Source organism: Ovis canadensis, chromosome 14 (genome assembly GCF_042477335.2).
Source record: "Ovis canadensis isolate MfBH-ARS-UI-01 breed Bighorn chromosome 14, ARS-UI_OviCan_v2, whole genome shotgun sequence".
Classification (NCBI taxonomy): domain Eukaryota; kingdom Metazoa; phylum Chordata; class Mammalia; order Artiodactyla; family Bovidae; genus Ovis; species Ovis canadensis.
Window position 1 is genome coordinate 70,340,389 of NC_091258.1, and position 14,765 is coordinate 70,355,153.

The following is a 14,765-nucleotide window of genomic DNA, read 5'->3' on the forward strand; positions in this document are numbered from 1 at the left end:
GTCTCTGGGGAGAATGAACCCTATGGTGCTGCAACTGACTTCAGTCCCCTTAAGGGAGTTCAGGGTGGATTGAGGCACTCTGCTCCAGGGAAATCTGCTGAAACAGGTCTTTCAGTTCAGTTCAGTCACGCAGTAGTGTCTGACTCTTTGCAACCCCATGAATTGCAGCACACCAGGCCTCCCTGTTCATCACCAACTCCCAGAGTTCACGCAGATTCATGTCCATCGAGTCCGTGATGGCATCCAGCAATCTCATCCTCTGTCGTCCCCTTCTCCTCCTGCCCCCAATCCCTCCCAGCATCAGAGTCTTTTCCAATGAGTTAACTCTTCTCATGTGGTGGCCAAAATACTGGAGTTTCAGCTTTAGCATCATTCCTTCCAAAGAAATCCCAGGGCTGATCTCTTCAGAATGGACTGATTGGATCTCCTTGCAGTCCAAGGGACTCTTAAGAGTCTTTTCCAACACCACAGTTCAAAAGCATCAATTCTAGAGTCTGATATTTTCAGGAATTGCTTTTATGATCCCAATCCTTGCATCTCTTCATATCTAGAAAAGCACTAAACCACTAAATTATGACTTCAGTTCCTCACGACTGGCAGGAAACCTTTTGTAAAGTAAGTGCTTGATTGCACTGAACTCCCCCTTCACTAAAGTCACATACTGACCTTCCCCCACTGTCTCTTTGGAGCAGTTTCTCAGAGTTCTCTGAGATGCTGTCTCCTGGGCTGCTGTCCTCATTTTGCCCCAAATAAAACTTAATTCACATCTCTCAAATTGTGCATCTGTTTTAGCTGACAGTGTTCAGTTTTCAAAGCAAAGAGTAACTAAGAAGATATAGCATTTCCTCATTAACTGTGATAGGCATATCCATCACTTTTTCTTTCCAAGACCCTTGTTCAAGACAAAAACAACAACAACAACAACAAAAAACAAAACTGATTTCATAGCCTGGAAATCTCACAGAAGCAATGAATATTAGAGGTCACTGGGTAAGAGTACACGGAAAAATGCATATCACTGCCAGGCATCTTGGCAATATTAGGAAAACCATGATCTCAATCTATTTTGAAAAATGTCAGTTTTCTGCAAATTCCACCTCCTATATACCTCCCATGATCTGTAGCTTAATAGTCCATCTAATTAGCATATTTTTCTTATCGGTATAGAGGATTGTCTCTGCTACTTCTGAAAAATTCAGGAATGCTGAGTTCATTCTATTAACAAGGGCATTTTCTTACTCCTGTTCTAGAGAGCTGAATTGCATCCACATGTAAATTCATCACGGCATTTCCCCGACTTCCCTAAGATCCTAACACTGAACCACATCCCAATGGGATTCTCAGATACCAGTGCCTCCCAGTATTGATCTCTCACAAAGGGAATGTATTTAACATTGAAAGTCACTATTTCATGTTGAGAATTCATCATGCTCTATAGAAAGCCAGGATACAGACAATGGAGAAAAGGCTCTGGAATATGAGGGAGACGAAACCTGAAGAGCTGGTTTTCACTATTAAAAAAAAAAAAAAAAGTAAAAAAATAAGAAGGTGATAACAAGCACTCCAGGCAGAAAACTTAGAAGCAGAGAACTAAAGTTTTGCAGATTCTCAGTCCAGGCATTTCAGGAGGAAAAGCAGACACAGACCGGGGGCAGGACAATTACCTGAGAAGCTGCCATTTCCTCCTCTTCTTCCTCCTGCTCTGCGTCTTCTGTGGGGATACGACGTCTCAAACTCACATCTGCATGTTGAGAAAATAACTTCAAAGGCATCCATATGAAGAAGCTAAGCTACTCCATTTTGTTAACAGAAAAACTCCATTTTGTAAGGTTCCAGGAAAAGAGCCTTTGGAAATCCCCTGACCTCACCCCACCACCCACGAGCCAATTGGACCCCAGACCAAAATCTCCTGACTTAACGCTCAAGAACTTATAGTCTACCTAGACAATAGGGACCAATCAAGAACTAACATATAACCCTTCCAAAGAAAGTGACCAATCAGACGTTCCCCTACCTAGAAATCCTTTTTTTCCAAGTATACTCCCTATATAAGCAATGTAATCCAAAACCCGGGGCTCCTCCCTATAGCCGCGGCATAGGTGAGAGCCCCAGCTGGAGCTTGGTAATAAAAACTCTCTTGCTTTTGCATCGGATATTGGCTCCCTGGTGGTCATTGGGAGTTTTCGCAACTTGGGCATAACACATACAGCCCTTTAACCTGCAACTGCTGCAGTGAAAAAGAAGTTTTCTTGTTTCTCTCACCCTTTTCTGAGCTCTTTGCTGACTTTCTGTGTTCCTGATCTGTAGTGGGTAATCAAGACTAACTTGAATGCCAATCACATGCTGGTGTTTCTCTCAATTTGCAAAATTTCCCGGCTATTTCCTCTCCTTCCTTTTTGCATTACAGAGAGCAGGCCACAGAACAATTCACCAAAGACAATGGACCCTACTTCTGAGCTACCAGGGCCACCTGGCTACGAGGGTTTTGAAAAAATGCAAGAGGAAGACCTGCATTCAGGACCCTGAGGGAAACCTCACATTTGGCACATCTGAGACCTCAGGAAGGGAGGATTTAGGGTGGGAACTTCTAGAAGCAAAGGTCAACCTGATTTCCTGGGGAGAGGCTCTTTCTAGGATGCGTGTGGTGGTCCTCCGCCTGTACCTGCGCCCTTGGGGTAAGGGAGGGGAGAGGTGAGTGTTTGGTGGGAATCACCTGCGGGACTTGGGTTCCTGCCAGGCTTTACTTGCAAAATTCTTCCCAAAGATGTCCTTAGTTTTTTTCACCTCTGCAGCCTGGGGACACAGGTTTTCACAAAATGATTTGCATTGTGACCACCTCTCTGCAGGTGTGGCACCTCCAACTTCAGAGACTAGGAGCCTGGAGGTATTTCCACCACAGCTTTCTTTTGACAATGAACCGGAGGCAGCGGGAGGCCTGGCGAGCTGCAGTCCATGGGGTCGCAAAGAGTAGGACAGGACTGAGCAGCTGAACTGAACTGAACTGAGCAGGACACGCTAGGTTAACAAGTGTGTGTGGGCAGAGACAAATGCCTTTGGAAATGATGCCCTAAATGCTATCTGATGACCAACCAAGGAAATAATGATCGGTGTTGTCCTAAGTTACATTAACATGAATTAACACGTGAGAACATTGTTCTACTTCATGTGTGTGTGTTTTTCTAGGTTTTATGAATCAACTGCTACAGTTTGTTGTCTGCGCCATTTAGAGGGCTCTATTTTCTCACATCTTTAAAGTATAATGACTAAGGAAAAATTAAAGATAGAAGCATGTCCATCTTTCTAATATTATATATTCTAAAAAACATTCAGTGTGCATGCACCAGTACCAACTTTGTAGATTCACAGCAGAGTTGAGAATAAGGTATAATTTCCCATATACCTCTTGTTCCCACACGTGGACAATCTCCCTACTTACCTTTCCCCACCAGAGTGAGCATTTGTTACCACTGATGAATCTACAAGGACAGTAAAAAAACTCTTATGTTTCTCTTTTAGGGATGTGCACTCCATATCTCTGGATAATGTATAATAATATGGGTCCGTCACAACAGTTTAACACAAATTATTTCACTGTCCTGAAAGTTCTCTAGATTCAGGATATTCATAGTTCTTCCTTTGAAACCCATGGCAACCACAGATCTTTTAAATCTATTCTATATTTTCTACTAGATTCCCAGGTGACTGAGTGGGAAGAAATCTACCTGCCGATGCAGGACATCCAGGTGATGCAGGTTCCATCCTTGGGTCAGGAAGATCACCTGGAGGGAGAAATGGAAACCCACTCCAGTATCCTTTCCTGGGAAATCTATGGACAGAGGAGCCTGGCAGGCTACAGCCCCTGGGCTCACAAAGACTCAAATACAACTGAGCACATATGAACATTTACCTACACCATAGTGTCATATTGTAAATTCCTACTTTCTGTAGCATTTTTGAATGGGCTTCTTTCACTTCGTAAAATGCATGGAATGATTGTCCATGTATTTTACGCCTTGAAAGCCTAACATCCAAAAGCTTAAGAACTACCTCTGCGCCTATATTCCTGCTCAGTAAATAAGTTCATCAACACCATTTTTTTAGGTTCCATATATAGTTAAGACAATATTTGCACAAATATAGAGAATAGATGTGTGGACACAGCAGGAGAAGGGGGGTACAAACTGAAGAGCCCCACTGGCACACATACACCACCGTGGCTGAAATGCTGGAGAAGACTTATGAGGCCCTTGGAGTGCATGGAGATCCAGCCAGCCCATCCTAAGGGAGATCATTCCTGGGTGTTCATTGGAAGGACTGGTGCTGAAGCTGAAACTCCAGTACTTTGGCCACCTCATGCGAAAAGCTGACTCATTTGAAAAGCCCCTGATGCTGGGAATGATTGAAGTGGGGAGGAGAAGGGGAGAGACAGGATGAGATGGTTGGATGGCATCACCAACTCAATGGACATGAGTTTCAGTAAACTCTGCGAGTTGGTGATGGACAGGGAGGCCTGGCCTGCTGCAGTCCATGGGGTCGCAAAGACTTGGACGTGAGTGAGCAAGTGAACTGAACTGAACTGGTAGTTAAAACAGGTAGCTAGTGGGAAGCTGCTGGATAGCACAGGGAGCTCAGCTTGGTGCTCTGTGCTGACCAGAGGGGTGAAATGGAGATCACTGGAGGGAGGTTCAAGAGGGAGCAGATTCATGTATACTTATGGCTGATTGATGATGTCGTACAGCAGAAACTAACACAACATTGTAAAGCAATTATACTCCAATACAAAATATATATGCATATCAAAAGGAAATAAAGCTAACAGACGGGTCACCCAGTAGTGGAGAATCCATCTGACAGTGCCGGGGACATGGGCTTGATCTCTGGTCCAGGAATACTCCACATGCTTTGGGGCAACTAAGCCTGTGTGCCACAACTGCTGAGCCTGGGTGGGGCAACTTGCTCTTTTAGATGGGCAAGAGGCAAATGAAAGATGCTCACCAGCGCTAAACAATAAGAAATGCAAAACAAAGCTACAATGATGCATCACCTCATGCCAGTCAGAATAACAGTTAACAAAGAGCCCACTAATAATATCATAAACGCTGAAGAGGCTTGGAGATCAGGGAACCTCCTACACGGCTGGAGGGAACGTAAACTGGGGCAGTCATGGGGCGAGCACAGTGTGGAATTTCCTTAAAAAACGTAACCGCCTAACATTTAAGGAAATGAATTCCATGAAAAATAGACAAAACAGATTAATTGACATATTGACAAGTTTTGCAGTTTTTTGTCAATCATCCTCAATTCTAATATACCAGTTTTGATCTAGCATTTCTAAATTCTCTAAGTTAAATGTGTACGAATACACATCAGTTCAGTTCAGTTCAGTTCAGTTCAGTCTCTCAGTCGTGTACAACTCTTTGAGACCCCATAAATCGCAGCATGCCAGGCCTCCCTGTTCATCACCATCTCCCGGAGTTCACTTAGACTCACGTCCATTGAGTCCGTGATGCCATCCTGCCATCTCATCGTCAGTCGTCCACTTCTCCTGCCCCCAATCCCTCCCAGCATCAGAGTCTTTTCCAGTGAGTCAACTCTTCGCATGAGTTGGCCAAAGTACTGGAGCCTCAGTTTTAGCATCATTGCTTCCAAAGCAATCCCAGGGCTGATCTCCTTCAGAATGGACTGGTTGGATCTCCTTGCAGTCCAAGGGACTCTGAAGAGTCTTCTCTAACACCACAGTTCAAAAGAATCAATTCTTCGGTGCTCAGCCTTCTTCACAGTCCAACTCTCACATCCATACACAACCACAGGAAAAACCATAGCCTTAACTAGACGGACCTTAGTTGGCAAAGTAACGTCTCTGCTTTGTTTTTTTTCTTTTGTCTCTGCTTTTGAATATGCTATCTAGGTTGGTCATAACTTTTCTTCCAAGGAGTAAGTGTCTTTTAATTTCATGGCTGCAGTCACCATCTGCAGTGATTTTGGAGCCCAGAAAAATAAAGTATGACACTGTTTCCACTGTTTCCCCATCTATTTACCATGAAGTGATGGGACCGGATGCTATGATCTTCGTTTTCTGAATGTTGAGCTTTAAGCCAACTTTTTCACTCTCCTCTTTCACTTTCGTCAAGAGGCTTTTTAGTTCCTCTTCACTTTCTTCCATAAGGGTTGTGTCATCTGCATATCTGAGGTTATTGATATTTCTCCCAGCAGTCTTGATTCCAGCTTGTGTTTCTTCCAGTCCAGCGTTTGTTGTGATGTACTCTGCATAGAAGTTAAATAAGCAGGGTGACAATATACAGCCTTGACGTACTCATTTTCCTGTTTGGAACTGTCACATGAGTGTATGTTCCTCGATTCTTTGTCTCGTCACAACAAAGACTTGGAGTGATGGACATTAAAGCCCCCTTGGCAAGTCACAGCTCTCAGGTCTTGGATAGACTCTGTTATAGCTCTCAGGTCTCAAATAGCTCTTAGACAAATCAGTGTTACAGCTCTATTTTATTTAGAAGATAGCAGGAAAATCCATCTTTGAGGCGTGAGGGCACATCAATCTAAAGACACAAGGAGAAGAGCGCCCCAGCGCGCGGGAGAGAGAGTGAACCAGCTAGCTTTGGCTCTTTTATTTATATGTTTATCTCTCCCTGGGCCTGTCCTATGTAAAATGGGCCAGCCAGGAGTGTTGTTTCTTTTACCTGAGGTCCTCACTCCGGTCCTCGGACCTTTTGTTTCATTTTCACGAGCTTTTTCCTTCCTTGTCTGTAGCCACCGCCATTTTGGACTCCTCTTCCCTGTTCTACCTACCTAACATTCCCCCCTCAAGAGATGGGAGGCCCAATTATTTGGGAATAGGGGCGTCGAGGTCTTTCTGGCTACTTCCTGCTGAACTGGGGCAGTGAGGGGGTATTGGGCTTCTCCCTCTTGCTAGTCTGAAGCCTCAGAGTCCTTATAGCAGTGTCCATTTAAGGGTGAGTGATATTTTCTGTGGTCGGCTGTAGGTTTACATCTTTGTTGAACTGGCACTGTATGTTGTAGCTTGTTGACCTGGGCAGAGACCAAACAGGTTAGACAACTGACAGTACATGGAATAACCATAAGCATCATCAATGTAGCATAGCAAGGACTAGTAGGGACATTAGCCAAGTTTAAATATACATCACCAGGATGGCTCAAGTCCCTCCTTGTTCAGGGATCAGAAGATCTATCTCTTGTCTGTTTTGGAGTATAATCTCTGTCAAGCTGTGTTGGCTCTTTAGAGCTATCTTGAGAAATCTTATCCCCAGAAACTAGATTTTGGGGATGTTCCTTAGAATGGCACTCATTGGTAGTCCTGAATAGGTATCTGAGATCCCCCAGGGGCTCACAGGTGTATTGAGTGTCCTCTTCTGTCTTCTTCCACAGCTTGACTCGTGAGTAGTGAAACCCGGAGTCATGTCCTGGTACCTTGACTGCTGTGGGGGTAGAAAGTATTACAGGGTAGAGGCCCTTCCATGTGGGCTGGAGTTGAGCTTTTGGGGATCCATCTTTCCAGACTTTAATTAGGACTTGAGTCCCTGGAGCATATCGTGGTGACTCCTTAGAATCTTTTGGGTCCTGGTTTATACCCCACAAGCGTATATCCTGTTTGAATTGCCCAATGGCCATGGTATAAGACTAGAGGGTCTGAACCTCTGGCTCTAGGAAGAGGTCATTGACATAAACAAAAGGTCTCCCATATAGCATCTCATAAGTGCTAAGACCAAGCTGTTCCTTAGGGGCAATGCAGGTGCAGAGGAGAGCTATCGGTAAAGCCTCCTTCCATCCCAGGGAGGTCTCCTGGGTTATTTTTTTTATTTCTGATTTTAAGAATTGATTGGCTCTTTCTACTTTCCCCAAAGATTGAGGCTTCCAGGCAGAGGAGATAATAAGTAATGCCCAATGCTTTCGAGACCCCTTGAGTGACCTTAGAAGGAAACGATGTCCCATTGTCACTTTGTAATGACCTGGGCAGACCAAATCTTGGAATGATTTCATGGAACCGTTTTTTTACCACCTCCTCAGCCTTCTCAGTCCGGGTGAGAAAGCCTTCAATCCATCCTGTGAATGTATCTATCATGACTAATAGGTATTTATACCCTTGAGAAACTGGCATCTGGGTGAAATCCATCTGCCAGTCCTCTCCTACGTAGGTCCCATGTCATTGGATGGGCTGGGCCAGCTGGGGTCTTTGAGCTCCTTGAGGGTTGTTTAATTGGCAAGTGGGACAAGAGGACACCACCTGTCTTATAGTTGTTTGGAAGCCTGTTCCCCTGAAGGACCTTTCTAATAATCTTTGAAGGGCCTTTTCTCCTAAATGAGTAGTGGCATGTAAGGAATTAACCAACTTCCATTGGAGGTTCCCAGGCCGAAAAAGGAGTCCCTCCTTTTGGAACCACCCCACATAATCTTCTTGAAAGCCCTCGCTTTTAGCTTTAAGAATCTCACCTTCAGGATATGAAGGAGTTTCTGGCAAATTAGTCTGTGGAACTAAGGTGGCAATCCCTATTAGGTCATGGTTCTGTAATGCTGCTCTCCTAGCTGCCTGATCAGCTGCTTGGTTCTCTCGTGGCACTTCTCTGTTCCCTTTTTGTTGTCCTTTACAGTGGGAGACTGAAACCTCAGTGGGCAGATGGACTGCCTCCAAGAGTCGAAGAATTTGATCACCATATTTGATTGGGGACCTTTGGGTGGTCAAGTAGCCCCTTTCTTTCCAAATAGCCACATGTGCATGTAGCACCAGAAAGGCATACTTGGGATCAGTATAAATGGCTATTCTTTTTCCTTTTCCCAGCTCTAAAGCTCGAATCAGGGCTATGAGCTCAGCTAATTGGGCTGAAGTACCTCGTGGCAGAGCCTTAGCCTCTATGGTCTCGAAATTGGAGACTACTTCATACCCAGCTCTTCTTTTTCCATCCAAGACAAAGCTGCTTCCATCAGTGTACCAGATTTCCTCAGGATTGGTCAGAGGATCTTCTGACAATCCCTCTCGGGTTTTATCCTGTGATCCAAGGTTTCTAGACAAGAGTGAAAGGGGAGAGAGCCCTCGGCGGTAGGCAGGAGGGTGGCTGGGTTAAGAACCTCACAAGGGGATATCGTGAGGCCTCGATCTTCCATCAGCATTACTTGACATCTGAGGATTCTTTGATCAGACATCCATAAATGGCCTCTCTCTTTTAGGAGTTGTTTTACTTGGTGGCTGGTAAAAATAGTTAGTTTGCCCCCAAAGGAGAGTTTTAAAGCATCTTCTATCATGATTTCAATAGCTGCAAGATTTCGAAGGCAGGGGGGCCAGCCTCGGGTAGGTGGATCGAGCTTTTTGGATAAGTAAGCTACAGGCTGGGGCTCAGATCCCAACTTTTAAGTTAACACTCCCAAGGCTATTCCCTCTCTTTCAAGGACATAAAGTTGGAATGCTTTTTCTGGGTCTGGCAACCTCAAAGCAGGTGCCTGAGTTAAGGCCTGTTTTATTGTAGCCTCTGCCTTCTTTTGAGGAGTTCCCCATATCAGTAGGATTGAATCATCTTGTCCCTTTAAGCTTTCATATAAGGGCTGGGCAATTAGACCATAGTTGGGTATCCAGATTCTACAACATCCAGTTAGCCCCAGGAAAGCTCACAATTGTTTTCTAGTGGTGGGGAAGGGCAACTGGAGGATTCCTGTACCAGATCAGAGAACAGCCTCCTGGACCCTTGTGTAATCTGAACTCCCAGGTAAGTGACCTTTGTCTCAACCACCTGTGCCTTAGCACGGGAGACCTTATATCCTCTTTCTGCCAAGAACTTTAGAATGTGAATTGTGTGTTGTTGGACACTTTTCTCATCTGGAGAGCAGATTAGTAGGTCATCTACATATTGTAATATTTTCCCATTAGGTCTAAGTTCTAGATCTAGGAGATTTCGGCTAAGGGCCTGTCCAAACACGTGGCGGCTATCTCTGAACTCCTGAGGTAATACTGTCCAATTCATCTGTTGGTGTTTTTCTCCTGGGGCCTCCCACTCAAAAGCAAAAAAATATTGGGATTCTTTAGCCAGTGGTATGCACAAAAATGCATCTTTGAGATCCAAGACTGTAAACCACTTGGCACTGGGTGGGATTTCTCCCAAGATTACATAGGGATTGGGTACTGTGGGATGGAGGGGGACTACAGCTTCACTTATGATCCGGAGATCTTGAACCATTCACCAGGTTCTGTCTTTTTTCTTTACTGAGAGGATTGGGGTGTTACATGGCGAACTGGTGGGGACCAATAGCCCATAAGCAAGGAATTTATTTATTAAAGGCTGTAGTCCCTCCCGAGCCTCTCTTTTGAGAGGGTGTTGTTTCCGGTTAGGAAACCGCGTGGGATCTCGGAGGACAATGATGACTGGTTCAGCTTGGTGGACCAGGAATCCCCTGGTCCCACACCTGGGGGTTAATTTTGTCCTCCCATGGTTTTTGGTCCCTCTCTATTGAAGGTGTAATGGGTTCTTCAGTAGTAACCAGGAGCTGCCGGGTCCTAGGGGCTGAAAAACTTCCCATCACAAGGATGGTCCCCAGTTTAGTGAGTATATCTCTTCCCAATAAGGGAGTAGGGCACTCAGGGACCACCAGAAACTGGTGGGAAAATATTTGTCCATCCCAGCAACAAAGAAGTGCTCAGGTGAATCTTTTAGTAGTTGCTTTTCCTGTAGCACCCAAAATGGTACAGGTTTGGGAGAAGGGTCCAGAGTAGGAGATCAAGACAGAGTAGGTAGCCCCTGTGTCAACCAAGAAATTTTTGGACCTACCTGCCACATCCAGTTGCACCCTTGGCTCCAGCCCCGTGATAGTTATCTGTGACAGGCAGGCTGGCTGGAGCAGGCCACTTCGGTCCTCTTGAACCATCGTGAGGGTAGGCTTTGTGCTTGACCTTGAGGCTCTTGGGTCCTGAGGGCAGAGTGCCACCCAATGTCCCAGTTGATGGCATTTGTGGCAAGCCATTTTAGGAGACTTGTCACGGTTTGGACACTCTTTGGCCCAGTGCCCCGCCTGTCTACAGATCAGGCATTTGTCTCATGCCTTGTCCTTCAAGGACTCAGGGTTTGTCATAGGGCTTCCCTGGAGGGCGGCCAGCATCTAGGCATGCCTTGTCTCTTTCTTTCTCTCTTTCTCCTGGGCCTTGGCCTCCTTCTCCTTTTCTCTGTTATAAAAGGTATTGGTGGCTGTCTGGACCATCTCATCTAAAGAGGCAGCGGGGTCCTGCTGTTGTAGCTGTTGTAACTTAATTCTGATATCTGATGCACATTGGGACAGGAATTTGTCCTTTAAAATCACCTGTCCCTCATAAGAGTCTAAGTCCAGATTGGTAAACTTTTGGAGTGCCTCTTTTAGCCTTTCCAGAAAGGCAATGGGGTTCTCATTGGATTTCTGAGTTATTGCTGAGACCCGGGCATTGCTAATTACTTTTTGCTGGGCTGCTTTCAGTCCTGCCTTCACACAGATTAGAAAATGATCTCTTTCCCAGATGTGCTCAGGGTCATTATAATTCCAATTAGGATTGGAGGAGGGGACTGCAGTTTCCCCTACTGGGTATCTATCACTGGACAAGTGAAGCCCTGTTGCATACCTCCGGGCCTCCTTTAAGACCCTAGTATGTTCAGAGTCAGATAAAGTTTGACTAAATATGACCATGATGTCTTTCCACGTCAAGTCAAAGGCCAAGGTAATATGTTGGAATATATCTATATATTTGCCTGGGTCATCTGTATAGCTTCCCAGGTCTTGTTTGATCTGTCTTAGTTCTAAGAGGGAGAAGGGCTTATGGACCCGGGTTGGTCCGTATTCTCTTCCAGTTTCAACTAAGGGACATAGTCGAGCTGGCTTTTGTGGAGGGGATGCTCCCGGGTATGGGGGCAAGTTTGGATATAAGGAAGGAGCACCAGGTGACTCGGGAGCAGTGGGAGGTGAGCCTTTATGAGGGGGTTCCTTTTCTTGGTTGCCTATACCTAACACCATTTGCCTAGTGGGCTCACTTATAAGGCGTACAACAATCCCATACTTAAGACAGAGTTCCTTCATATCTCTTAGTCGGAAGAAAATTTGGACATAGGGGATCACTGTCCATTTCCCTTGTCTTTTACAGAATAATTCTAATTGCAGGATGGTATTGTAATTTAAAGTCCCATCCTCAGGCCAGTGTTCCTTGACCCCTAGTGGATACTGTGGCCATGCAGTGGCACAAAATAACTTCAAGTGACTTTTCCTTAGAGATAAAGGGTCGAACAGCTTCCAGTTATCAAGGATGCATCTCAAGGGCGTCTGCCGGGAAGTGGATTGGTTATTTCCCATCTGAAAGACAGTCATGACAGGGAGAAAAGAAAAAGACCTCTTTCGATTTTCATGGGTGGACTTCCTTAGGGGTGAGTCTTTTTGAAGCTTATCTTACCCAGAAATGTTGCAACCTGAGAGCCAGGCATCCCTGGGTCAGGGTGCAGATCTCCAGGCAGGCTGAGGCGTGACAGCCTCCTAGAGATCGAATCCCCAGGCAGGCCGAGGCGTGACGGCCTTCCAAGAATTGGGTCCCTGGGCAGGTAGAGGCGTGACGACCTCCTGGGACACCTGGGACTAGCGGATCCCCCAGCAGGTTGAGGCGTGACAACCTTTCGAGGACCAGATCCCTAGGCAGGTCAAGGCGTGATGACCTCCTGGGACCCCCGGACTGGAGTTTGGGCGTCCCCAAGGTCTCCAGCGTGACCAGTGCTGGGTAGAATTAAATGGTTTCTAACTCATTGCTAGTTTGCCCACCATGGATGGGAATAGATATGATATATGCTCATCCTACCTAGTACTGTTGCAACCTGAGAGCCAGGCGTCCCCGGGTCAGGTGCAGATCCCAAGACAGGCTGAGTCGTGACAGCCTCCTAGAGATCGAATCCCAGGGCAGGCTGAGGCGTGACAGCCTCCCGAGGATTGGGTCCCTGGCAGGTCGAGGCGTGACGACCTCCTGGGATCCCTGGGACTAGCGGATCCCCGAGCAGGTTGAGGCGTGACAACCTTTCGAGGACCAGATCCCTAGGGAGGTCAAGGCATGATGACTTCCTGGGACCCCCGGACTGGAGTTGGGTGTCCCCAAGATTTCCAGTGTGACCAGTACTAGGTAGGATTAGGGGGTTGGATATTATAGAGTATTTCCCTCCCAAGACCAGTTATTTTCTGATTGTCTTTCCAGAAGATTGTAGAGGCAACCTTGTGGGTCTGGATGGGGCTCAGGAAAAGAGCATGAAACAGAAGGAAAGGGGGCAGAGCACAACCTTTGAAAGAATGACATAGCACAAGGGGATAATGTAAACCAATTAAAATCAATTGGGTCTAAGATGACAAGTCAAATTCAAGTAAAACTTAATCTCCAATCTATAAGCCAACAGATCACCCAGAGGTGGCAGGACAGCTCCAAGGCACTTTGAAAGAGGAGTGGATGGTTCCCCAATGGTAGGGATGATCCTCCCACTCATTAGCATATGAATTCACCCCTCTCACAAAACCTAGCCAGGCCCCATTTAATGACCAGTACCCTGTAGAGTGCAGCGCTTTTTTCTGAATCTTAACAAGTCTACCTCTTATCTATCGCTTTGACTCTCAATGAATTTTTGTAATGAGCCCTCAGAGCCTGAACTTTATTAGTTTTGGCCGGGCTTGAGTCCCGGGAGAGAGCTGAAGGACAGGAAGAAAAAGCAGTGGGAAAAACGTGTCAAGGAATCCCCTTCATAGCCCGCTGGAAAATTTGCTAAATATCTGACCAGTGCTCACTGTTTCTTTGGTCTGATCCTTGGCACAGAGAAGAGAAGGGACAGAGGAACCCCCACTGGCTTGTGTAAAAGCTACTGGGGCTCAGCCGATAGCACCTTTGGGACATGCTGAGGAGTAGCCTCTCCAGAGTCCCTCAATTGTGCCCCCTGCCACCCACCTGTTCACGGGAGGTTTGAGGAAACAAGAAACAAGAGATTGTAAAGGGATTAAGATTTCATTAGGCATATCCCTCAAGCCAGAGGAGCGAGGACCTCTTACCTTAACTGGAGGTCTTCTGGGATCTGAGACTGGGCCATGTGGGCTTTCCACTGTCCCTGTTTCCAGCACAATAGGGCTCCCCTTGTGCTGGATTTTCTTCATGTTCTGCCTCTACCACGGGAGCTTCGCTGAGTTGGGCTCCAGCTGTGCTTGGCCTCTTCCATGCAGAGGTTGTTTCAGCCAGGTTACATCTGAGTCACGGCACCATAGATGTCACGCGAGTGTATGTTCCTCGATTCTTTGTCTCATCACAACAAAGATTTGGAGTGACGGACATTAAAGCCCCCTCAGCATGTCACAGCTCTCTGGTCTTGGATAGACTGTTATGGCTCTCAGGTCTCACATGGACCATGTTATAGCCCTTAGGCAAATCAGTGTTACAGCTCAGTGTTACAGCTCTATTTTATTTAGAAGAGAGCAGGAAAATACATGTTTAAGGTGTGAGGGCACATCGATCTAGAGACACGAGGGTAAGAGCGCTCCAGCACACAGGAAAGAGAGAGAGCTAGATTTGGCTCCTCTATTTATATGTTTATCTCTCCCTGGGCCTGTCCTGTGTAAATTGGGCCAGCCAGGAGTGTTGTTTGTTTTACCTGAGGTCCTCACTCCGGTCCTTGGACCTTCTTTTGTGTCATTTTTGCAGGCTTTTCCCTTCCTTGCCTTGTAGCCACCGCCATCTTGGATTCATTTTCCCTGTTCTACCTACCTAACACTGCCTAGACAGA

General features: G+C 46.1%; 1 protein-coding gene across 1 annotated transcript in view; it reads right to left on the bottom strand.

Annotated features, from left to right (window-relative positions):
- Window positions 1–10,881, bottom strand: part of LOC138419572 (zinc finger protein 829-like) — a 41,474-nt gene extending 30,593 nt beyond the window's left edge. The window contains exons 1-2 of the mRNA XM_069552438.1: window positions 10,785–10,881; window positions 1,665–1,741 (exon numbers count right to left, since the gene is read on the bottom strand). Coding sequence (XP_069408539.1) covers window positions 1,665–1,741; window positions 10,785–10,881 — 174 coding nt within the window. The remainder of the gene's footprint in view (window positions 1–1,664; window positions 1,742–10,784) is intronic.
- Window positions 10,882–14,765: the final 3,884 nt, after the last annotated feature.